Here is a 22,042-nt window from a genome sequence, read left to right on the forward strand (position 1 = left end):
ATGTCAGTTGTATCAATAACTGGCTATAATTGGCTGGAAGCCGCGGAGTAGTTGTGTTGATTGGTTAGATCCTGGCAGACGTAATGCTAAGAGAATTGCGCTGTTGGTTAGTTTCCATTGGGAGTCGCTGTACTCATTGGCTAACGGAGCTGATTGGAGAACTTTCTAATCTATGGTGTTGATTGGCTGGTAATCGGAACGTTTGTGTTGATTGGTTGATTGTGCGATCTTGTTTGGGGGAAAGGGATGGTCGAAATGTCAAAGGGGGTTTAGCAAAAAAGACACGAAAAAACCACGGTGGTCCGGACACTCTGTATCCCAGACGTAAGTTTGTTTGGCTCGCACATCAAGGAACTTTCTGCTTGTACTTTAAACCTCGATGATTTCCATTTCACCCAAAAATAATAATTTCCGGTTGTCGTAACTTGAGGCATCGCAACTTGCTTAGCAATGGCATGACTGACAGGAGAGTGAGCCAATCGCCTTGCTGTGATGTCGGTGTGTTTTGGTCAGGGTGTCGGTGGGCCCCAACCAGGGCCGACGCTGCGGAAGGAAGGGGTGGGAGGACAGCGGTGTGGAGGTTTGTTTGACGCCAAGTGCCATCGGGGACGGCAGAGGGGGAAAAAAAGCGGGGGGCCGCTTGCTGCTTCTCGGTGGAGCGGGGCCCGCGGGAGAGGCCTGGGACTCGGCTGCGATCGGGATCACGGCCCCGTGCTCGAGCCGCCGCGGCGGGAGGTGACAGCTTCTAACAATAGGAGGAGGGCCGCGTACGGGCCTGCTCCTCGCCCCTCCCCCCTCAGCGGGCCCGTCCGCTCCGTCCACCCCGCCCCCAGTGCCGCGGCCACAAAGCGGGTTAAAGAGCCCCGGGCGCCGGAGTCGCGGTACGTTCGCCCGCCTCGGGCCCGAGGGGAGTGGGCGTGCGGTGCCGGGCCGAAAGTGAAAATGAAAGGCGTGATCCGGAGGACGCCCCGCAACAAACAAAAGGACAGGCCGAGCCCCCATCTCTCTGTCTGTGTTCATTGTCACCCGCTGCTGAGGGGTGGTGGTGGGGGTGAGGTGAGGTTGATCACCCGCCGGGCGATGAGTGTGGGGTCCGCTCTCGCTCTTTGCTGACACGGGATGTACCCAGTCACGGATTCGGAACTAGTCTCCGGCGCTCTAAGGCCGCCGATGTTGCTGCAGAGAGCTTTTATTATGATTATTATCGCGCTTGTCTCTGCACAGGTCAATTCAAGCTTTGACAATATCGCCCGACCGTCCTATTGCCGGCATAATAAATGCACTTGTGTCCCAGTCTCTGACGTCTATTCATTCACTATTATTGTTAATTTAACTTCTGCAATTGTGTGTTGACTCATTAATGGCTGCCACCTGGAGCGAGCTATAATTCAACCGCTAGTATTTAATTAATTTTGCAGTGCTGCTGAAAATATTGAGCATCATACTTAACGTTTGGCTATCCATTTAGATATCGGAATTAAGAAAAATTGTATGTTTTGGAGGTGCAGCATCTTAAGTGCTATTCTCCTCTCTGGAAACGCTAAGTGGCAGTGGTGGAATGGTTGCAGTAGCTTGAACCTGCTTTAGCATCATCTGTTATTGGTCATTAAGAATATTATGTACATTGCTTACAAAATATCATTTTCCCGAAATTTTGTTTGTAGATCATTGAAGTTGGCAAACATGGCATCAGAATCAGGAATGCCCAATCCTAATTCTCGGATAATGACTTTTTATCCCACAATGGAAGAATTCCAAAACTTCAGCCGTTATATTGCGTATATAGAAACGCAAGGTGCTCATCGCGCTGGACTTGCAAAGGTAACCCGAGAAATATACATAATTATGGTTGTTTTACTTTTTAAGTGAATAATATTCTACATTCACAAATCTTGGAATAGATTGTATTGGAGTAGTGCTTGTGGCACTAGGTACAGATTGTTTCTTGAATAAGGCAATCAGCTGATCTGAAATTTCTTTGCAAACAATTTGTTTCTTGCAGGCAACATTCTCCAATTTGCTGATAAATTTTAAAAATACAATGGCATGCAGAAGTTTGGGCACCCTGGTCATAATTTCTGATACTGTGAATAGTTAAATGAGTAGATGATTAACTGATCTCCAAAAGTCATAAAGTTAAAGATGAAACATTTTTTTCAAAATTTTAACCAAGATTTGTGTATTATTTTTGCTTTGTACAATTTCAGAGTGAGAAAAAGGAAAGGAGCACAATGCAAAAGTTTGGGTACCCCGAGAGATTTGAGCTCGCAGATAACTTACCAAGGTCTCAGACCTTAATTAGCTTGTTAGGGCTAAGGCTTGTTCACAATCATCATTTGGAAAGACCAGGTGATGCAAATTTCAAAGCTTTATAAATACCCTGACTCCTCAAACCTTGTCCCAACAATCAGCAGCCATGGGCTCCTCTAAGCAGCTGCCTAGCACTCTGAAATTTAAAATAAATGATGCCCACAAAGCAGGAGAAGGCTATAAGAAGATAGAAAAGCATTTTCAGGTAGCCGTTTCCTCAGTTCATAATGTAATTAAGAAATGGCAGTTAACAGGAACGGTGGAGGTCAAGTTGAGGTCTAGAAGACCAAGAAAACTTTCTGAGAGAACTGCTCGTAGGATTGCTAGAAAGGCAATCTTTTACCTTTTAACTGCAAAAGACCTTCAGGAAGATGGAGCAGACTTTGGAGTGCTGGTGCACTGTTCTACTGTGCAGCGACACCTGCACAAATATGACCTTCGTGGAAGAGTCATCAGAAGAAAACCTTTCCTGCATCCTCACCACAAAATTCAGCTTCAGAAGTTTGCAAAGGAACATCTAAACAAGCCTGATGCATTTTGGAAACAAGTCCTGTGGACTGATGAAGTTAAAATAGAACATTTTGGCCGCAATGAGCAAAAGGTATGTTTGGAGGAAAAGGGGTGCAGAATTTCATGAAAAGAATATCTCTCCAACTGTTAAGCATGGGGGTGGATCGATCTTGTGTTGTAGCCAGTGGCACAGGGAACATTTCACTGGTTGAGGGAAGATTAAATTTATTTAAATATCAGCAAATTCTGGAAGCAATCCGTCTGTTTAAAAAAAAGCTGAAACTGAAAAGAGGATGGCTTCGACAACAGGATAATGATCCTAAACACACCTCAAAATCCATAATGGACTAGAGGCACAAGCTGAAGGTTTTGCCATGGCCCTCACAGTCCCCGACCTAAACATCATCGAGAATCTGTAGATAGACCTCCAGAGCAGTGCATGCAAGACGGCCCAAGAATCTCACAGAACTAGAAGCCTTTTGCAAGGAAGAATGGGTGAAAATCTCCCAAACGAGAATTGAAAGACTCTTAGCTGGTTACAGAAAGCATTTACAAGCTGTGATACTTGCCAAACGGGGTGTTACTAAGTACTGACCAAGCAGAGTGCCCAAACTTCTGCTTCGGGCCCTTTTTTTTGTTATTTTGAAACTCTAAAAGATGGAAATCAAAAAGTAATCTTGCTTAAAATATTAAAGAAATGTGTCATCTTTAACTTCATGCCTTTTGGAAATCAGGTCATCTTTTACTTGCTTAACAGTAAAACACAATAACAGAAATTTTGACCAGGGGGTGCCCAAACTTTTGCATACCACTGTAAATAAACTCTTCTCGAGCTTCCAGCCGGGTATACAGCTATCAATTTTAACCAACGTTTCAATGACAAATTTTGCCATCTTCATCAGGGATGATACCTAGGCATATCTAGTCTAGTGGTATATATGCCCACTCCTCCCATATCCCATCGGTACATATCACTGGACTAGACATGCCTAGGCAACATCCCTGATGAAGGTACAACCATATAACAATTACAGCGTGGAAACAGGCCAACTCAGCCCTTCTAGTCCATGCGGAATGCTTACTCTCACCTAGTCCCACCAACCTGCACTCAGTCCATAACCCTCCATTCCTTTCCTGTCCATATACCTATCCAGTTTTACTTTAAATGACAAAATTGAACCTGCCTCTACCACTTCTACTGGAAGCTTGTTCCACACAGCTACCACTCTCTGAGTAAAGAAATTCTCCCTCGTGTTACCTTTAAACTTTTGCCCCCTAACTCTCTACTCATGTCCTCTTGTTTGAATCTCCCTTACTCTCAATGGAAAAAGCCTATTCACGTCAATTCTATCTATCCCCCTCATAATTTTAAATATCTCTATCAAGTCCCTACTCAACCTTCTACGCTCCAAAGAATGAAGACCTAACTTGTTCAACCTTTCTCTGTAACTTAGGTGCTGAAACCCAGGTAACATTCTAGTAAATCTTCTCTGTACTCTCTCTATTTTGTTCACATCTTTCCTATAATTCAGTGACCAGAACTGTACACAATACTCCAAATTTGGCCTTACCAATGCCTTGTACAATTTTAACATTACATCCCAACTTCTATACTCAATGCTCTGATTTATAAAGGCCAGCATACCAAAAGCTTTCTTCACCACCCTATCCACATGAGATTCAGGAAACTATGCAATATTATTCCTAGATCACTCTGTTCTGCTTCATTCTTCAGTGCCCTACCATTTACCATGTATGTGCTATTTTGATTATTCCTACCAAATTATAGCACCAAATATACCAAGATGGTAGACTTTGTCATCAAAATGTTGGTTAAAATTGATGCTTGTACCTGGCTGGAAGCCTGAGAAAAGTCTTATTTATATATGACGAGAAAGTACAAGATCCTTTTTCAATTTAAAATAACAAATCTACAAATATAATATTGTAAACAGAACCAGGTCTAAATGAAAATGTTGGTGCCTTAAATTTATCTTGTTTTCAAAGCATCTTTTTTTTTCACATTTCAACAAATTTTTATTTCCGGGGCAACAGAAGTCTCAGTGGATAGGGTTAAATATTCCTGTTTCAGTCTGATACAGCTAAAAAGCACAACTGCTTCCAAGGTTAGTACAGTCAACAAAGATGTCTTGATGCATTTAAATGAACTTTCACTGCTTAAAACTAACGGAAACAACACCAGTTGTGGTTGGAAGAGCCCACAGAGGAAGTGTGGGTGTAGATCGGGATTACAAGTACATTTAAGGAAACGGAGTTTTAAACTCTCTTTACTGATTATCTTGCTGGTGAATGTGCAGCAAGACAATCGGGTGAATAAAATCAATGATCTTAGAGCCAGGGTGCTGAATCAGAGAGATATTAAGACCACATGTGTTTCACGGAATTCTGGTTAACCCCTTCCATACCAGTTGCAGCGATCCAGATCGATGGGTTACTATACACAGTCAGGATAGATCTCAAGTCTCAAAAGCAGAGGTGCCGGAGTATGACTCATGATCCATTCCTTTTGATGCACAAATATATTACTGCTGTCCTAATTCTGCTCACCAGAACTGGAACATTTAGCAGTAAAGTGTCGTCCTTGCAATACCAGAGGAAACAACACACTGGACCATTGCTAAACCATCATCAAGAATGCCTACCGTGCTATTCCACTCCCTCACTTTGGAAAGACTGATCACCTGGCTGTACTTCTACTCTCTGAGTATAGGCAGAGACTGAAGACTGCAGCACCAGCAGTTAGGAAAAGAAGGTATGGATAAGGGAAGTACAAGAGTGCCCACGGGACTGCTTTGAATTGGTGGACTGGACTGTATTCAGGGATTCATCTTCGAACCTGAATGAGTATGCTGCAGTTGCTACCAACTTCATTAAAACCTGTGTGGATGAGTGTGTGCCTACAAAGACTTACTGTACTTTCAAATCAAAAGCCGTGAATGAACCATGAGGTACATCTTCTGGTGAAGGCTAGATCTGTGGCATTCAAGTCTGGCAATCCAGGCCTGTACCAGAAAACCAGGTATGATTTGCAGAGGCAACATCGATGCATGGCAACTCTGGCAGGGTCTGCAAGACATTACTTCCTACAAGGCGAAATCCGATAGCATGAATGGCAGTGATGCTTCACTGCCAGATGAACTCAACACATTCAATGCATGCTTTGAAAGGGAGAACACATCTACAGCTGTGAAGATCCCTGCTGCACCTGACAACCCTGTGGTCTCCATCTCAGAGGCCGATGATAAGCTCTCTTTATCGAGAGTGAACCCTCACAAGGCTGAATGTCCCAATGGAGTACCTGGTAAGGCTCTGAAAACCTGTGCCAATCAACTAGCGAGAGTATTCAAGAACATTTTCAACCTCTCATTACTACGGGTGTAAGTTCCCACTTGCTTCAAAAAGGCAACAGTTATACCAGTGCCTAAGAAGAATAATGCGGGCTGGCTGCCTTAATGACTATTGCCCAGTAGCACTCACATCGAAGTGATGAAGTGCTTTGAGAGGTTGGTTATGACTAGACTGAACTCCTGCCTCAGCAAGTTTCTGGACCCATTGCAATTTCCCTATTGCCACATAGGTCAACGGCAGACCCAATCTCAATGGCTCTCCACACAGCTTTAGACCACCTGGACAACACAAACACCAATGTCTGGATGCTGTTCATCGACTGTAGCTCAGCATTTATTAGCATCATTCCCACAATCCTGATTGAGAAGTTGCAAAACCTGGGCTTCTGTACCTCCCTCTGCAATTGGATCCTTGACTTCCTAACCAGAAGACCACAATCTGTGTGGATTGGTGTTAATATATCCTCCTTGCAGACGAGCAACATTGACACACCTTGGGTGTGTGCTTAGCCCATTGCTGTATTCTCTATATACGCGTCTGTGTGGCTAGGCATAGCTCAAGTACCATCTATAAATTTGCTGACGATACAACCATTGTTGGTAGAATCTTAGGTGGTGATGAGGGTGTACAAGAGTGAGATATGCCAATTAGTGGGTTGGTGCCACAGCAACAACCTAGCACTCAATATCAGTAAGATGGAAGAGCTGATTGTGGACTTCAGGAAGGGTAAAACAAAGGAACACATAACAATCCTCACAGAGGGTTCAGAAGTGGAGAGAGTGAGCAGTTTCAAGTTCCTGGGTGCCAAGATCTCTGAGGATCTAACCTGGTCCCAACATATCAATGTAGTTATAAAGAAGCTAGGTAGTAGCTATACTTTATTAGAAGAGATTTGGTATGTCAACAAGTACACTCAAAAACTGCTGTCATACCATGGAGAGCATTCTGACATGCTGCGTCACTGTCTGGTATGGAAGGGCTATTGCACAGGACCAAAAAAAGTTGCAGAAGGTTGTAAATCTAGTCGGCTATATCTTGGGTACTAGCCTACGGAAGTACCCATGACACCTTCATGGAGCGGTGTCTCAGAAAGGCAGCATCTATTATTAAGGACCTCTAGCACCCAGGGCATGCCCTTTTCTCACTGTTACCATCAGGTAGGAGGTACAGAAGCTAGAAGGCACACATTCAGTGATTCAGGAACAGTTTCTTCCCTTCCACCATCCAGTTCCTAAAGGGTCATTGAATCTTTGGAGACGATCTCACTTTTTTTTTTACATATACAGTATTTCTGTTTTGCATGTTTTTTTAACCTATTCAATATATATAACTGATTTGTTTATTATTTTATTTTTTTCTCTGCTAGATTATGTATTGCATTATGCTGCTGCTAAGTTAACGTATTTCATGTCACATGCTGGTGATAATAAATCTGATTATGATTTTTTTCTATTAGAGTATACCGATTTTTAAAAAAATTTTACTTTCTCAGCAATCAAAATATCCATTTCATTGTAGAAATATGCTAGTATTCTCTTTGAGGTTGCTCTTGTATCATGTGGTTCAATGAATAGAGTAATATTTCAGGGGAAATACAGACTGCAGTAGTTCATATGGAATATTGCTCGGGTATTCACTAAAATTGCTCAGATCTATCGGCTTTGGGGATTTCAGTGAGATTACTGTATATTCTGGGTTCATTCAGCAAGTAATATTGAGTTTGGACAAAAGTTTCAAAGTGCAACTTGGGCATAAAAACTATTTTCCATTAAAAGGGGATATTCACTAATAATATGCAAGGTTCATCTGACCTCACCACCTTGGGTTATAAATGCTCAAATTTTTCCATGCTCAGAAACGCTGGTAGATTGAAGTACAGATTGTCAAAAGCACATCTTAACCTTTGCTGTCCTTTAGAACACTTGTATTGCTTATAGTATTTTTTTTTCTTTTCCTTTTTCAAGCCTACACCACATACACAAAATGTAATAGCATTAGAGACATGACAGGAGATCTGAGATTATCGGAGTTGGAGATCTATGATAGCGAAGAGGTGTTGGATCAAAGGAGACCAATGAGATTTAATTAAGCTATACAAGATTAATTATTAGACAGGTTAAGTGGACAGCTGACCTCTCTTTAATTAGAGATTTCGATAATGGTAGAGGCAGGCTGGTGCATAGATGCAAGGTAAATAAACAGAAGTTGAGAAAATAAAGTCTCTGTGCTGGGGGTCCGGCACACACTGTCTGAATGGGTAGAGGCAGAAGTTCTCTGTGCACTTCTCGAGTGTCTGGATAAGCACTTGATCCATAACCTACAAGGTTATTAATGGAAAACTCACAAGAAGGATTAATGTAAAATGTATTTGTGGCTTGCGTGGACACAATACAGACTTCCTGTTTTATACTTTTCTATGATTCATAAAAGAGGCAAAACAAAACTGCTAAATCTTGAAATTTGTCAAGCTTTTGATCTGGCAAGCCATCCAGTGAGCAACACAAAAACAAGAGTATTGCAGATGAGCAATCTTGACCATAACGTAAACTATCTATTTCTCTCCATAGATGCTACCTGACCCACTGAGTTCTCCAGCGTTTTGTTTGTTGCTTAAGATTTCAACATGTACAGTCTCTTATGCAAACTGTACAGTGAAATGGATGCTATAATGCAATAACTGTTTATAAGCAAAACTATGGGGCTTTAGCTAATCTGCCTAAAACTTCTCATTCACTGATGTTCTTGGTCACTAAAAATGTGGTCAAAATAATAACACAGCTAATTTTTTAAAAAGTCACATTTCCTATCATGACATAAATGTTTTGTTGTGAGCTTTAGGTCATTGCTGTGAGTTTTGAGTACCATAAGTTTTCCTCTTTCCCTTCAGCAGATGCTGATATCTGCTGATTGATGACAGCTGAGAGATTAATTGGCTCAATCACTTCAATATTGTGTCTTTAAGGAAACTAATCAGAGGTTGCGTATTTTGCATGGGATCTTTGGCACATCACGCTGTAGGCATTTTATTGTCGAAAGTCACTGAAATGCACTCCTGCATGGCTCCATCTACAGTACTCAAGAAGAATGTCTCAAGACAAAGCAGCTTGTTTGATTGTTGTCTTGTCCACTACCCTAAAGGTTCACTGCCAGTGCTACAGCAAGAGTATGGCATACCTCATGAGAGATGCTTTGTAGATCTCTCCTCATTAAGCTGAGATCTGTACCACCTCAAAGAATGGGATAGCAGTGGATGTGAAAGCCATGAATTGCAAGTTTCCTTCAAGATCCTTCAAGATTCTGACTTGGAAATTTATTATCACCTCTTTGTCTACTGGACAAAATCCTGAAACTGTAACACAACAGTACCTTCAGAATCTACAAATTGAGAAAATAGACTTCCACCATCTTGAGCAATTGTGACAGTTAACAGCCTTATGAAATATTGTGATCTTATCTGGTCATTATCTAATTGGCCTTTTGGTGCACCAAAAAGAGGTTTGTTAGCTTTCTAATGAAGGGAATATTAACTTTTAAGTCATGAGTTTGCACGAGGCACTTGAACCAAGCATTATTGGATTTTCGTCACAAACTAATGCTAATGATTCTTCACTTCCTCTTCCACCTGCTCCCTGCAGCTTGGGAATGTTGAGCCTCCTGCAGTATCACTGCGTTATCACTGACAAATGTATAGAGAGCTCTAGTTTCATTCAAATTAACCTGAACCGGTAACTTACTACAATTGCAACTTAGAGCTTTTTTTTCTAGGCTGTTGTTTCCTTAATGGGTGTTACAGAGACCCAGATGAAAAATGTGGTGAGTTCAGTAAATGTTATTTTTTAAAAAAAAGTAATAGTGTTCTATTGTGATATAGTTAGCCGTGATAGTTCTTAACCTTCATGGTTTGCATGACAAGTCTCAGAGGCTGTTGGCTAATGAAAACTGATATTCAAATCTCACAGACAACAATTAAACATATCAGCTTTGAAGTGAGTTAGAAGCAATTTGTGATATTAAATTTTTGAGGGATCCAAATGATAGCATTTTATTCCTTGTAGCATTGTGAAAAGTGGATTTTGGGAGGTTAGTGAATTGATATTGATAAAATAATATAACTGTACCTTATTGAGACTTCTGGATACTTAAAAGTTAACTGTGCTTCATTTATGGTATATTTTGACTTGGTTTTTATAGCAAACTGCCACCACCTATTAGATGCTCACAATGGCGTGTGCCTCAAATATCCTCTGACAGCCAAGTTCAGCTCCTTGCCTTCATGTGTGGCTTAGCTACTAAACCTGGCTGCCTTCCTACTGACAGAAGGGACAAAGGCACGTTACTGGTGCCTTAAGACAGTCACCTCGGGCAGATAGGGCTTATTAGCCATAGTTGGTAGTTCATCTAGGAGAAGGAAAATTCTGATCTTAAACCTCCACTGCCTTGAGGCAATACCCACACATAAGGAAGGCTTCAGGAGTAAATCCTGAGGGGGAAAAATCTGGGGCTGGAGTCCATAAGGCAATCCTACATTGAGTTCAATGCTGACTGGCAACTCCGGCAACGATGCTGGTACCAAATGGTATCAATCTGTGCCATTCCTTTAAATTCATGAGATGCATGGAGAGGGGGAGCTTGCTACATGGTATCAGTTTGCTCACTATATCATACTGCCCTGGCTTGAGAGCTTGGAGACAATATTCATGATCAACTCTGACAGGCAGAGGTCCCAAAAAGAAGTGAGGACATTCACAAGATCTATTTTCATGTAAATGTGCTTTAATGAAATTGGGTTCAGAGCTCTGTATTGATTTCTGTTGAACAAATTATAGCATGCAGCTGATCTTTCAACAAGATATGTCTGCATTTATTTGGATATAAATATAAATAGTAATGACTTTAAACACTTGGGTAAAGTCAGCATCTTGTAGCTCATGACCCAGTTTACTGCACTAAACCAGGATGTACTTTAATATTTCAAACATCTTGAAGCTAGGAGCTGTGAATTTACTCTGCTGATTATTCATATTCCTAACAGGTTGTCCCACCAAAAGAATGGAAGCCTTGTAGAAGCTATGATGACATTGACGATCTGGTGATTCCATCACCTATTCAACAAGTGGTAACAGGCCAGTCAGGCCTCTTTACACAGTACAATATTCAGAAGAAGCCAATCACTGTGCGGGAATTCCGAAAAATAGCTAACAGTGACAAGTAAGAGAACCTCTCTGTATCATACTTTAGCACAATAGACTGATAAAACTGGAAATCGAAATTGTGATCTAAAACATTTGCAATGTTTTTGAAATTTTGCTCCATTTCCGTATTTGCTTCTCATCGTCCATTTTCTTTTTGTTCTTTGATATTTAACATGGATATCAGTTGCATAGAACTTGCAGCAAGGAGCATTAATCAAAAAGTTCTTCTGTTGCTTTCTTGCTTAAAATACCTATTACTTATTCAATTTCCCTTTTAATATGCATCTTTGCATTACCTTTTCATTGCAGTGAATTCCATGTTCTGCCAAATTCTGGGTAACATTTTGACTGAATTTTAAGAGCATCTTGTTTATGGTCCTTGGTTTTCAGCTGCTTTGCAAGAAGCAGCATGTTCTTTATCCACTTGTGAAACTGGTTCATCATCTTAAAGGCCCCTATTCACTCCCTATCCTTATTAATGTAGCAGAGAGGGTGAATGCAACTTTCTGTCTGGTGGTACCATTTGAACCCAAGGGACAAATATCTATTCATGTCTGTAAGTATATCATGGGTATCTGGGTTTTTGAAAAGCTTAAATAATCAGAACCATGGGGTATAATTTGACAACTAAATCAGATTCGCTTTCCTAACACCAGAATAAGATTATCTTTGCATACAGGCTGTGGGCATTCAAAAGTAGAAAGATTTAAGTAGCACCTTTTCAAAAAACTTATTGAAATTCAAGGTATAATTATATTTGAAAAAGTGGCTATGCTTAAAGACGTAGTAGTTGTATATAAATATATTTTCGATCTTCCCCCCCCACCATTCACAAACTTCTTGAAGTTGCTACCATATACCTTATTAAAGCTGATGCAACATCAGTTGAATCAAGTGGAAAAAGTAAACTGCTGGAGGAACTCAGCAGCGCAAGCACCATCTGTGGAGGGAAAGGCTTGGTTGATCTTTCTTGTATTCATTCTGCATCAATTCCTTCCCGCTGAATTCTTCCAACATTTACAGTCACTTACAGTGTGCTAGAAAGTTTGCGAACCCTTTAGAATAGTGGTTGCCAACCAGTCGATTGCGATCGACTGGTGGATATTTGAGACTTTCCCAGTAGATCCCGAAAAGAAAAAAAAATACACAAATACTGTTGAGATTGTTTCAGGGTTGCAGGGTTTTAGTTCCGTTCTTTCTGCCCAGTGCGCATGCGCATAGCTCCCCCACGCTACACAGTGTACTTCAGTGGTCCCCAACCACCGGGCCACGGGGTAACAATATGAGTCAGCTGCACCTCTCCTCCTCATTCCCTGTCAGCACACTGTTGAACTTGAACCCATGTGAGGCCATCAGTCGCCTAACCGCAGTGAAACTCTCGCACCAGTGTTCGCCTCACGCGGCCAGCGGGAAGTGCAGGTGCTACTGGCCCGGAGTGTGGACAGATGGGTGCTGCCTCTAAACCTGTTTAGCACACTGAATGTTCGTGGAGAACCCGGTGCTAAAATAGTCGCAGATGACCTAATTCAGGCTCAGGGTTTCGTAAGTATCAGAGCAGCTACCTCGCTGCGATCTGCTAAAACAAACTTTTCTTGGCCGATAGATCCTCCAAGGGGGGGGCGGGGGTGGGTTTGTCACTCTCCTGGCTCGCTCTCTGGACTGCGACCACCGTGGCCTAGGTACGGGGACCTCCAGCCCTGACCTTGTCCTCTCACCCCATCCATGACCAGCCACACCTGGCCAGGGCGTCTGGCTGCGGGCGAGCAGAGGTTGGAGTTCGGGCCGGGAGGCTGTTTAATGAGGCAATGAAGCCCTCAAAACTGCTTTGGTACCCTGAGTCCAAGCACCCTGCACTTAAAGACGAAGCCACTGAGTTTTTCAGTGGAAAAAATGTGAGCAAGCCGGACAGCAGCTAAGTGCTGAGAGCCATGAAAACTAAATTGCGGAATAGAATGGACATAAAGAACCTGCTTCGAGTATCGCTGTATTCTGGTCGTGTTTAACACCCCCCCCCATTCGGCCGGTCCACAAGAATATTGTCAATATTAAACTGGTCCGCAGTGCAAAAAAGGGTGGGTACCCCTGGTGTTTATACATTATTACATTATTTCTACTTCTGGGTTGTGGGGTTTTACTTCCGGTCTTTCTGCCCCAGTGCGCATGCGTGTAACTAATCAATTTGGAGTCGATCTTGCCTTTCACGAAGGCCGAGGTAGGGGATCTTGGGCTTAAAAAGATTGGTGACCGCTACTTCAGAATGTTTTTCTGTATCTACATAAATGTGACCTAAAATGTGATCAGATTTTTACATGTCCCAAATCTAGACAAAGAGAACCCAATTCAATAAATAACACACAGACATACTTCATTTATTTATTGAGAAAAATGATCCAATATTGCATGCATTTGTTGGATAAAATACATGAACCGCTAGGATTATCAGTTCATTTAAAGGGGAAATTAGTCAGCTGTATCAATCAATAGAATGACAATCAGGTGTGAGTGTGGGAGTCCCTGCCCTGTTTGAAGAGCATAAATCTGGGCCTTTCCTTTCAAAGTATGATATTCTTCACCACTCAGGTTTTTGGAAGTGCACCATGCCTCTATCAAATGAGATTTTGGAGGACCTCGGGGGGGGGAAAGGTTTGTTGATGCTCACCAGGCTGGAAAAGGATGCAAAACCATTCCTAAAGAGTAATCCAAAATCAGTCAGATGGTGTACAACTGGAGGCAATTCAACGTTGTTATAACTCTTCCTGGGAGTGGTTGACCAACAAAAATTACACCAAGAGCAAGGCATGTCGTACTCCAGGAGGTCACAAAGAACCCGAGGGTAACATCTAAGAAGCTACAGGCTCTCTCACATTAGCTAATATCAATGTTCATAAATCTACTATCAGGCAAAGACTGAACAACAATGGTGTGCATGACAGGTTTACAAGGAGAAAATCACTGCTCTCCAAGAAGAAAGTTGCTGCCTAAAGACTACATGGATAAGCCAGAAAGCTATTGGAAGAATGTTCTGTGGACAGATGAGTCCAAGATAGAACTTTCCGGCTAAATGAGAAGTGTTTTGTTTGGTGAAAAGCAAGTACTGCATTCTAGACTATGAACCTCACCCCATCTGTGAAACGTGGTGGCAGTGTCATGGTTTGGGCCTGCTTTACTTCCTCAGGAACAGAATGGTTTGCCTTCTTTGATAGAACTATGAATTCTGAACTCTACCAGCAAATTCTACAGGGAATTGTCAGGGTATCTGTCCGTGAACTGAAGCTCAAGAGAAAGTGGGTCATGTAGCAAGATAGTGACCCTAAACATACAAGTCATTCTACCAAAGAATGGTTAAGCAGAAGAAATTTCACATTTTGGAATGGTCGCGTCAAAAACCTGACCTTAATCCTATAGAATTGTTGTGGAAGGACCTGAGGCAAGCAGTTCATGCAAGGAAGCCTACAAACATCCCAGAGTTGGATCAGTTTTGTAAGAAGGAATGGCCTAGAATTCCTCCAAGCCGATGTGCAGGACTGATCAACAGTTACCGGAAAGGTGGAAGGTGCTGTACAGATGCAGGTCATGCCAGTAACTGAAAGCAAAGGTTCACATACTTTTTCAACTAATATGTATAATATTAGGTCATTTTTCTCAATAAATAAATATAAATGAAAACTATAATGTTTTTGTGTTACTTGTTTAATTGGGTTCTTTTTATCTAGCTTTATGACTTGAATGAAGATCTGATCACATTTCTGGTCATATTTATGCAGAAATATCAAAAGTTCTACAGGGTTCACAAATTTTCTAGCACCACGGTATATCATTAGTTAAATTAAATGCCGAGAGTCAAGCCAGTGGATTTAACACAACAAGAATGAGTGAAGATCTCTTCACAGTGAGGATAGTTTGGCCCATGATTTTGTTTTATTGTGGCATGTTCAAACTAATCTATGGAAAGAGAAGCAGTTGCTGTTTTTGGCCAAAGACCCTTTCTTTCCAGCATGAAGCATTAACCTGAAGATACTCCCTGGCCAACTGTTTCTAGCATTTTCTGTGTTAATTTCAGGCTTCAAATATTGTAATTTTGATTTTCAAATTAGCTTATTTTGAGTCCTGGTTTAGTGGTCCTGAATTGCATCATTATGCAAGCTAGCATGAGGGAATCTGCAGATGCTGGAAATTCAAGCAACACACACAAAATGCTGGTGGAACGCAGTAGGCCAGGCAGCATCTATAAGAAGTAGTACAGTCAACGGTTCGGGTCGAGACTGGCAGAGAGAGAAGGAAAGGGGGGAGAGATAAATAAGGGATGGGGTAAGAAGGGGAGGAGGGGCATTAACGGAAGTTAGAGAAATCAATGTTCATGCCATCAAGTTGGAGGCTATCCAGACAGAATATAAGGTGGTGGTCCTCCAACCCGAGTGTGGCTTCATCTTGACAGTAGAGGAGGCCATGGATAGACATATCAGAATGGGATGTGGAATTAAAATATATGGCCACTGGGAGATCCTGCTTTATCTGTCTATCCAGGGCCTCGTCTAGTATTAGATCCCTTGCTGATATTCTATGGTTGTATTGCTTCTGGTGTTTCTTAATATGGGAATGAAAGTTTAAAAAATGAGAGCAGAGAGAATTTGTTTAGACCTGCCAGCACAGCAAAGTTTTAAAAATATTCAGATAGTGCTGTACTGTTCTGCAGTGTAGTTGGTAAAGTATAGTTTGGTTCATTTTAAAACAGAATAGAATTTCTGGTTGGAATTGTACCCTTATTTGTTGTTTTATCTTTTTTTCAGATACTGCACTCCTCGATATACGGACTTTGATGATCTTGAGCGAAAGTATTGGAAAAATCTCACATTCAACCCACCAATTTATGGTGCAGATGTCAATGGTACACTATATGATGAGGTGAGGAATTCATAAATCACAGATTTTTGATTACATTGTATTTTCTGGGGTATGTTGTTTTGTCTTGTTTGGAGTGCCATTTTGTACTACGTACTCGGTATTATGATGTCTGCATACTCGAGCTAATAAGAACATCCAGATCCTGATGAGATGTATCCTTAGGCATTGAGCAAAACTGGGACTCCAACAATCAGTAGGTTAAGAGTAATGGTTGGGGAGTGTTTTGCTAATTAGAAGCTGTTGGCTTGTGATTTTAGTATGCTTAATATTACAATTTATTTTTAGGAACCTTGATTAGAAAGTTTGAACTTGATTTTTTTTTTAAATAGACATTTGGTTGTTCAGGGACATGCCAATATACTGGTCAGATGGTCAGAAAAGTGAATAATGAATTAATTCTCAAGAACTGTAGGATAAAACCTTTCTTTTTGAATAGTGAGCCAGATCAAATCAGATCTAGTTCCAATTTTGCATTTAACTGTTTCAATGATGCCTACAATTGTAGCTGTCTGAATTTTATGGACATGCAGCGTATACCATTGAACAAGACTTACTGCAGTCATGGACAAAACTATAGCTCTTCGCCCAAGCTGCCCTGATGGCTTTAAAACAGGCATGGGCAAACTACGGCCCGGGGGCCATATGCGGCCCGTTAAGCTTTTTAATCCGGCCCGCAGAACTTGATGAAATTATATTAATAAACCTTGTTAACGTTTTTTCCCCGCAATTCTGGCGTTTTCCCAATAGATGACGCACTCTATATACATTGACCTTTGTTGAGGTGTAGCGTATTACTCCACATTTGCACTTTACTCTTTGTTCGGCTCGACCTATTTGTGTGAACAGACGTTCAGCGTCATGAACATCAACAAAGCCAGCCACAGATCCAAGTTAACTGACCAACACCTCAGATCTATCCTGAGGATCGTCACAACAAAACTAAATCCAGACTTTGATGCGCTGGCTAAAAAGGGAGACCAACAACACTGTTCCCACTGAAATTAAAAATAAGTTTCTTTGTTGTGTTTAAAAATGCATTTGAAAATATTTTTTTCAATAAGCCTTACATGTTACATGTCATTTCTGTTAAGTGATGGACATGAGTAGTGCGCAGGTGCACGTACGTTCTCAAAATAAAAAATGCGCTCCAGATCAAATAACGCGCTCCGCATACTGGCGCGCTGTCACTGTTCTGTCCTTGTGCTGGTCGTTGTTGAGTTTTGGCACAGGGGACAATTGAATAAGAAGGAGCAGGACAAGTAGACCTGCATCTCCTACCGTTTTTGAAATAAAGACAGTCAGGAGGAGAGTGATGATGATAATATCTTGAAGGATAACAAAATTTTCAGTGTTTTAAAATAATAACTGTTACTATTAAAAAAAGCTGTATTTTATTCATTTAATTTTCAGTGTTTTAAAAGTCATTTCAATAAATAGCTAAATACCATGGGACTTCAAAGACAGATATTTTGTTGTAATGCATTTGTTCATTTTCAATTGAAATTAAAGCACATGTTTTCTACATATCCCATGATATTTTATTTTCTCTTATGAGGTGTATTACCAAAACACTCCGTCCATCTGCTCCTGGTCCGGACCCCCTGTTGTCAAATTTTAGAACCCTTTGTGGCCCACAAGTCAAAAAGTTTGCCCACCCTTGCTTTAAAACATAAGAAATAGGAGCAAGCCCATCGAGCCTGTTCCACCATTCAATAATTCCATCTGGCGATGGACTCATCTCCACCTACCTGCCTTTTTCCCATAACCCGTAATTCTCCCTATATGCAAAAATCTATCCAACCTTGTCTTAAATATATTTACTGAGGTGGTCTCCACTGCTTCATTGCACGGAGAATTCTACAGATTCACCACTCTCTAGGAAAAGCAGTTCCTTCTCATCTCCATCCTAAATCTTCTCCCCGAATCTTGAGGTATGTCCCCTAGTTCCACTCTCAACTATCACTGGAAATAACTTTCCTGCCTCTATCTCATCTATCCTTGTCATAGTTTTAAATGATCTCTTTTCATTCATCTGAATTCCAGCAAGTACAGTCCCAGGTGACTTAATCTCTCCTCACATTCTAATACCCCTCATCTCTGGAATCAACCTGGTGAACCGCCTCCAAAGCCAGTATATAGTTCAAGTAAGGAGACCAGAACTGCACGCAGTACTGCATGTGTAATCTCACCAGTACCCTGTACAGTTGCAACATAACCTTTCTGCTCTTAAATTCAGTTCCTCTAGCAATGAATGCCAACATTCTATTTGCTTTCTTGATAGCTTGTTCCACCTTCAAACCAACCTTTTGTGATTCATACACAAGCACTCCCAAGTCCCTCTGCACAGCAGCATGCTGCAAGTTTTTACCATTTAAATAATAATCTGCTCTTTCATTTTTGCTTCAGTAAGTGGATGACCTTGCCTTTCCCAAAATTGTACACCATCTCCCAGACTTTTGCCCACTCAGTTAATCTATATCTCTCTGCAAACTCTCCATACCTTCTGCACAATTTGCTTTTCCACTGAATTTAATATCATCAACAAACCTAGATACTCTACACTCGGACCCTTCTTCCAGATTGTTAGTCTATATCCTGAACAGTTGTGCGCCTGAAGCTGACCCCTGTGGCACTCCACTCACCACTGAGTGCCAACCAGAGTAACACCCATGTATCCCAGCTCTCTGCTTTGTATTAGTTAACCAATCCTCTATCAATGTTTAATACATCACCCCCATCTCTATGCATCTTTATGGATAAGTCTTTTATGTCCTTATCGAACGCCTTCTGGAAATCCAAGTAAATAACGTCCATCAGTTCCCTTCTATCTACTATGCTCGTTATATCCCCAGAGAGTTCAGGTAAGTTTGTTAAAAAGGACCTGCCTTTGCTGAATCCATGTTGCATCTGCCTGATGGTCCATTTCTTTCCAGATGTCTTGCTGTTCCTTTTTTAATGAAGTCTTCAAGCATTTTCCCGACTACAGATGTTAAACTAACTGGTCTATTGTTATGTAAACACGAGGAAATCTGCAAATACTGGAAATTCAAGCAACACACACAAAATGCTGGTGGAATGCAGTAGGCCAGGCAGCATCTACAGGAAGAAGTACAGTCGACGTTTCAGGCCAAGACTATCAGGACCAATGAACTTGATGAAGGGTCTTGGCCTGATACGTTGACTCTACTTCTTCTTATAGATGCTGCCTGGCCTTCTGCATTCTACCAGCATTTTGTGTGTGTTGGTCTATAGTTACTTGCCTTTTGCCTATTTTTTTGAACAGTGGTGTGGCATTTGCTGTCTTCCAATCCACCGGGACCTTCTCAGAGTCCAGCGAATTTTGGTAAATAATCACCAAAGCCTCTGCTATAACTTATGCCATTTCTTTCCGTACCCTGGGATGCATTCCATCAGGACCAGTGGACTTGTCTATCTTCAGGCCCACAAGTTTGCAGCACTACCTCTTTAGTGATAGCTATTGTTTCGAGGTCCTTAACTCCTATCGCATCCATAATATCTCTCTCGGGCATGTTAGATGTGTCCTCCACTGTGAAGTCTGACTCAAAATAGTCATTCAATGCTTCTGCATTTCCTCATTACCCAATATGAATTCCACCTTCTCGTCCTCCAAGGGACCTACGTTCACTTTAGCCACCCTTTTCCACTTTATGTAATTATAAAAACTTTTACTATCCGTTTTTATATTTTGTGCTAGTTTATTTTCATAATGTCTTCCCCCTTCTTTATTGCACGCTTAATGGTTCTTTGCTGCTTTTTAAAGATTTCCCAATATTCCAGTTTCCCATTACTTTAGGCGTCTTTGTATGCACAAACTTTTAGTTTGCTATCTTTTCTTTCTTTTTCAATCTTTTTATTAAATTTCATATATATATATATAAAAAAAACAAAGCATGATAATGAATAGATTACAAATTCAATAAACTTGAAATTACATTAGTAATAGGATAATAATATCCCATTAAACATCAATCAACAAAAGGTACATAAATCAATCAAGTCTATATAAATATATATGAAAAAAAACAAAAATAATCATCAAAAGAGAAAAAAAAATTGAAAATATATAGAAGAAAATATATATTGAAAAAAAATACTAAACTAAACTAACATGGGCAATAATAACAGTTTATAAGTATGTGATAGTGTCAAGAAAAAACTCCGGAACTCCATACCTGAACAAGAATAAGTAGAGAAAAGGATCTGAAATAGGCCAAATTAATTCATATGAAAATGTCGAATGACATGCTTTAATACAACATGCTTTAATACAATTTAAAATTGTACATAGAGCTTATATGTCTAAAGATAAGCTTGCTTGATTCTACTCGCATATCAATCCTCAATGTGACAGATGTCACTTAGAAGTGGCTTCATTGACCCACATGTTTTGGGCATGTCCCACTTTACATAACTATTGGAAGGACATTTTTGATGTCATTTCCTCAGTATGGAATATCGATTTACAACCCCATTTTATTACTGCAATTTTCGGTATACCAAATGAAGATGGTAATCAGTTTTCCCCTTCAATCAGACGAATGATTGCTTTTGTAACATTAATTGCCAGAAGGTCTATATTACAAAACTGGAAAGAAGTAAATCCTCCTACCACATCTCAGTGGTTCTCTCAAACTATTTCCTATCTGAGTTTGGAAAAAATTAGAAGCACTATTTTTGATTTTTCAATTAAATTTGAAGAAACCTGGGGACTGTTCATTCGACATTTTCATAGTTTGCTATCTTTTATTTCCTTAGTTATCCAAGTCTATCCAATTTTGTATTTTGTACTAATTTATTTTCGTAATCTTTTGGTTATTGCTCACTTAGTGTTTTTTTTGTAGCTTATTAAAGTTTTCCCAGTCTTCCAGTTTATCACTACTCTTGGCAACTTTGTATGCTTTCTGACTGACTATGCTGTTAGAATCCTTTTCCAATTTCACTAAATATCTTTGATGTTTATAAATGATAAAACTTAAAATTGATTCTTAAATCTGCATTTGACCTCGTGTGAATTTACTTTAATAGAAACAACACAACAAACCACTTGGATTAGTGGTCTGCCAGCTCCATTGAAATTAATGGGTTTGTCATTGATTGATCAGTTGTGGTATAAGTGAGGGATAGGATTCAAAATATAAATGGTTCCATGATTCAGTATACTATGGAACTGCTCCTAAACTTAATGCTGAGATGTGTCTTTGTGACCTCCAGTGTGTTTTGTACTTAGCTCTGTGTTACTGACTGCAGGAGCATAATTGCTCTTCATAGGCTATTCTTTAACATTATTCAACCGTACCTTTAATTTGAAGGTTGATGCAAATTGATGGTGCCAGTCCTACATCTCAACTGCTGAATGCTTTTTGTGACCTTTTAGAAAGGGGTTGAGATTTTAGGAAGCACTTTATCCATATATTATGTGGGAATGGTTAAATTATCTTCATCCTGATACAGCTCTTGATCCCCTGCTTTCTTCAAGAAGACTGCTGGTATTTTGTAGCTATTTCTAGGCATTTTCTCACACACACCTCCAGCATCTGAGCACTACTCTTTAATTTCTCAATCCTTGCTGGGTGAGACCTGGTGTCTCGTATTTCTGAGGCTTCTTTGGCAGTAATATCTCCGGTGAGAGCAATTCTTTCTCACTGTAAAGAAAAAAAATGCCTTTCAAGTCAAGGGAAGAAGGATGTTGGTCTTTGTAGGATTTCATTTCAATCAGTAAAATAATAACAGTTAACTCC

General features: G+C 40.6%; 1 protein-coding gene across 4 annotated transcripts in view; it reads left to right on the forward strand.

Moving 5' to 3' along the window:
• Nucleotides 1-218: 218 nt before the first annotated feature.
• Nucleotides 219-22,042, forward strand: part of LOC132401808 (lysine-specific demethylase 4A-like) — a 71,501-nt gene continuing 49,677 nt past the window's right edge. The window contains exons 1-4 of one of the 4 annotated variants that reach the window (XM_059984028.1): nt 219-324; nt 1,665-1,821; nt 11,222-11,397; nt 16,169-16,283. In XM_059984028.1, the coding sequence (XP_059840011.1) occupies nt 1,684-1,821; nt 11,222-11,397; nt 16,169-16,283 (429 nt within the window). In that variant the 5' untranslated portion in view covers nt 219-324; nt 1,665-1,683. The other 3 variants (XM_059984030.1, XM_059984027.1, XM_059984029.1) reach the window with 3 other exon arrangements.

This window comes from Hypanus sabinus, chromosome 11, assembly GCF_030144855.1.
Source record: "Hypanus sabinus isolate sHypSab1 chromosome 11, sHypSab1.hap1, whole genome shotgun sequence".
NCBI lineage: Eukaryota > Metazoa > Chordata > Chondrichthyes > Myliobatiformes > Dasyatidae > Hypanus > Hypanus sabinus.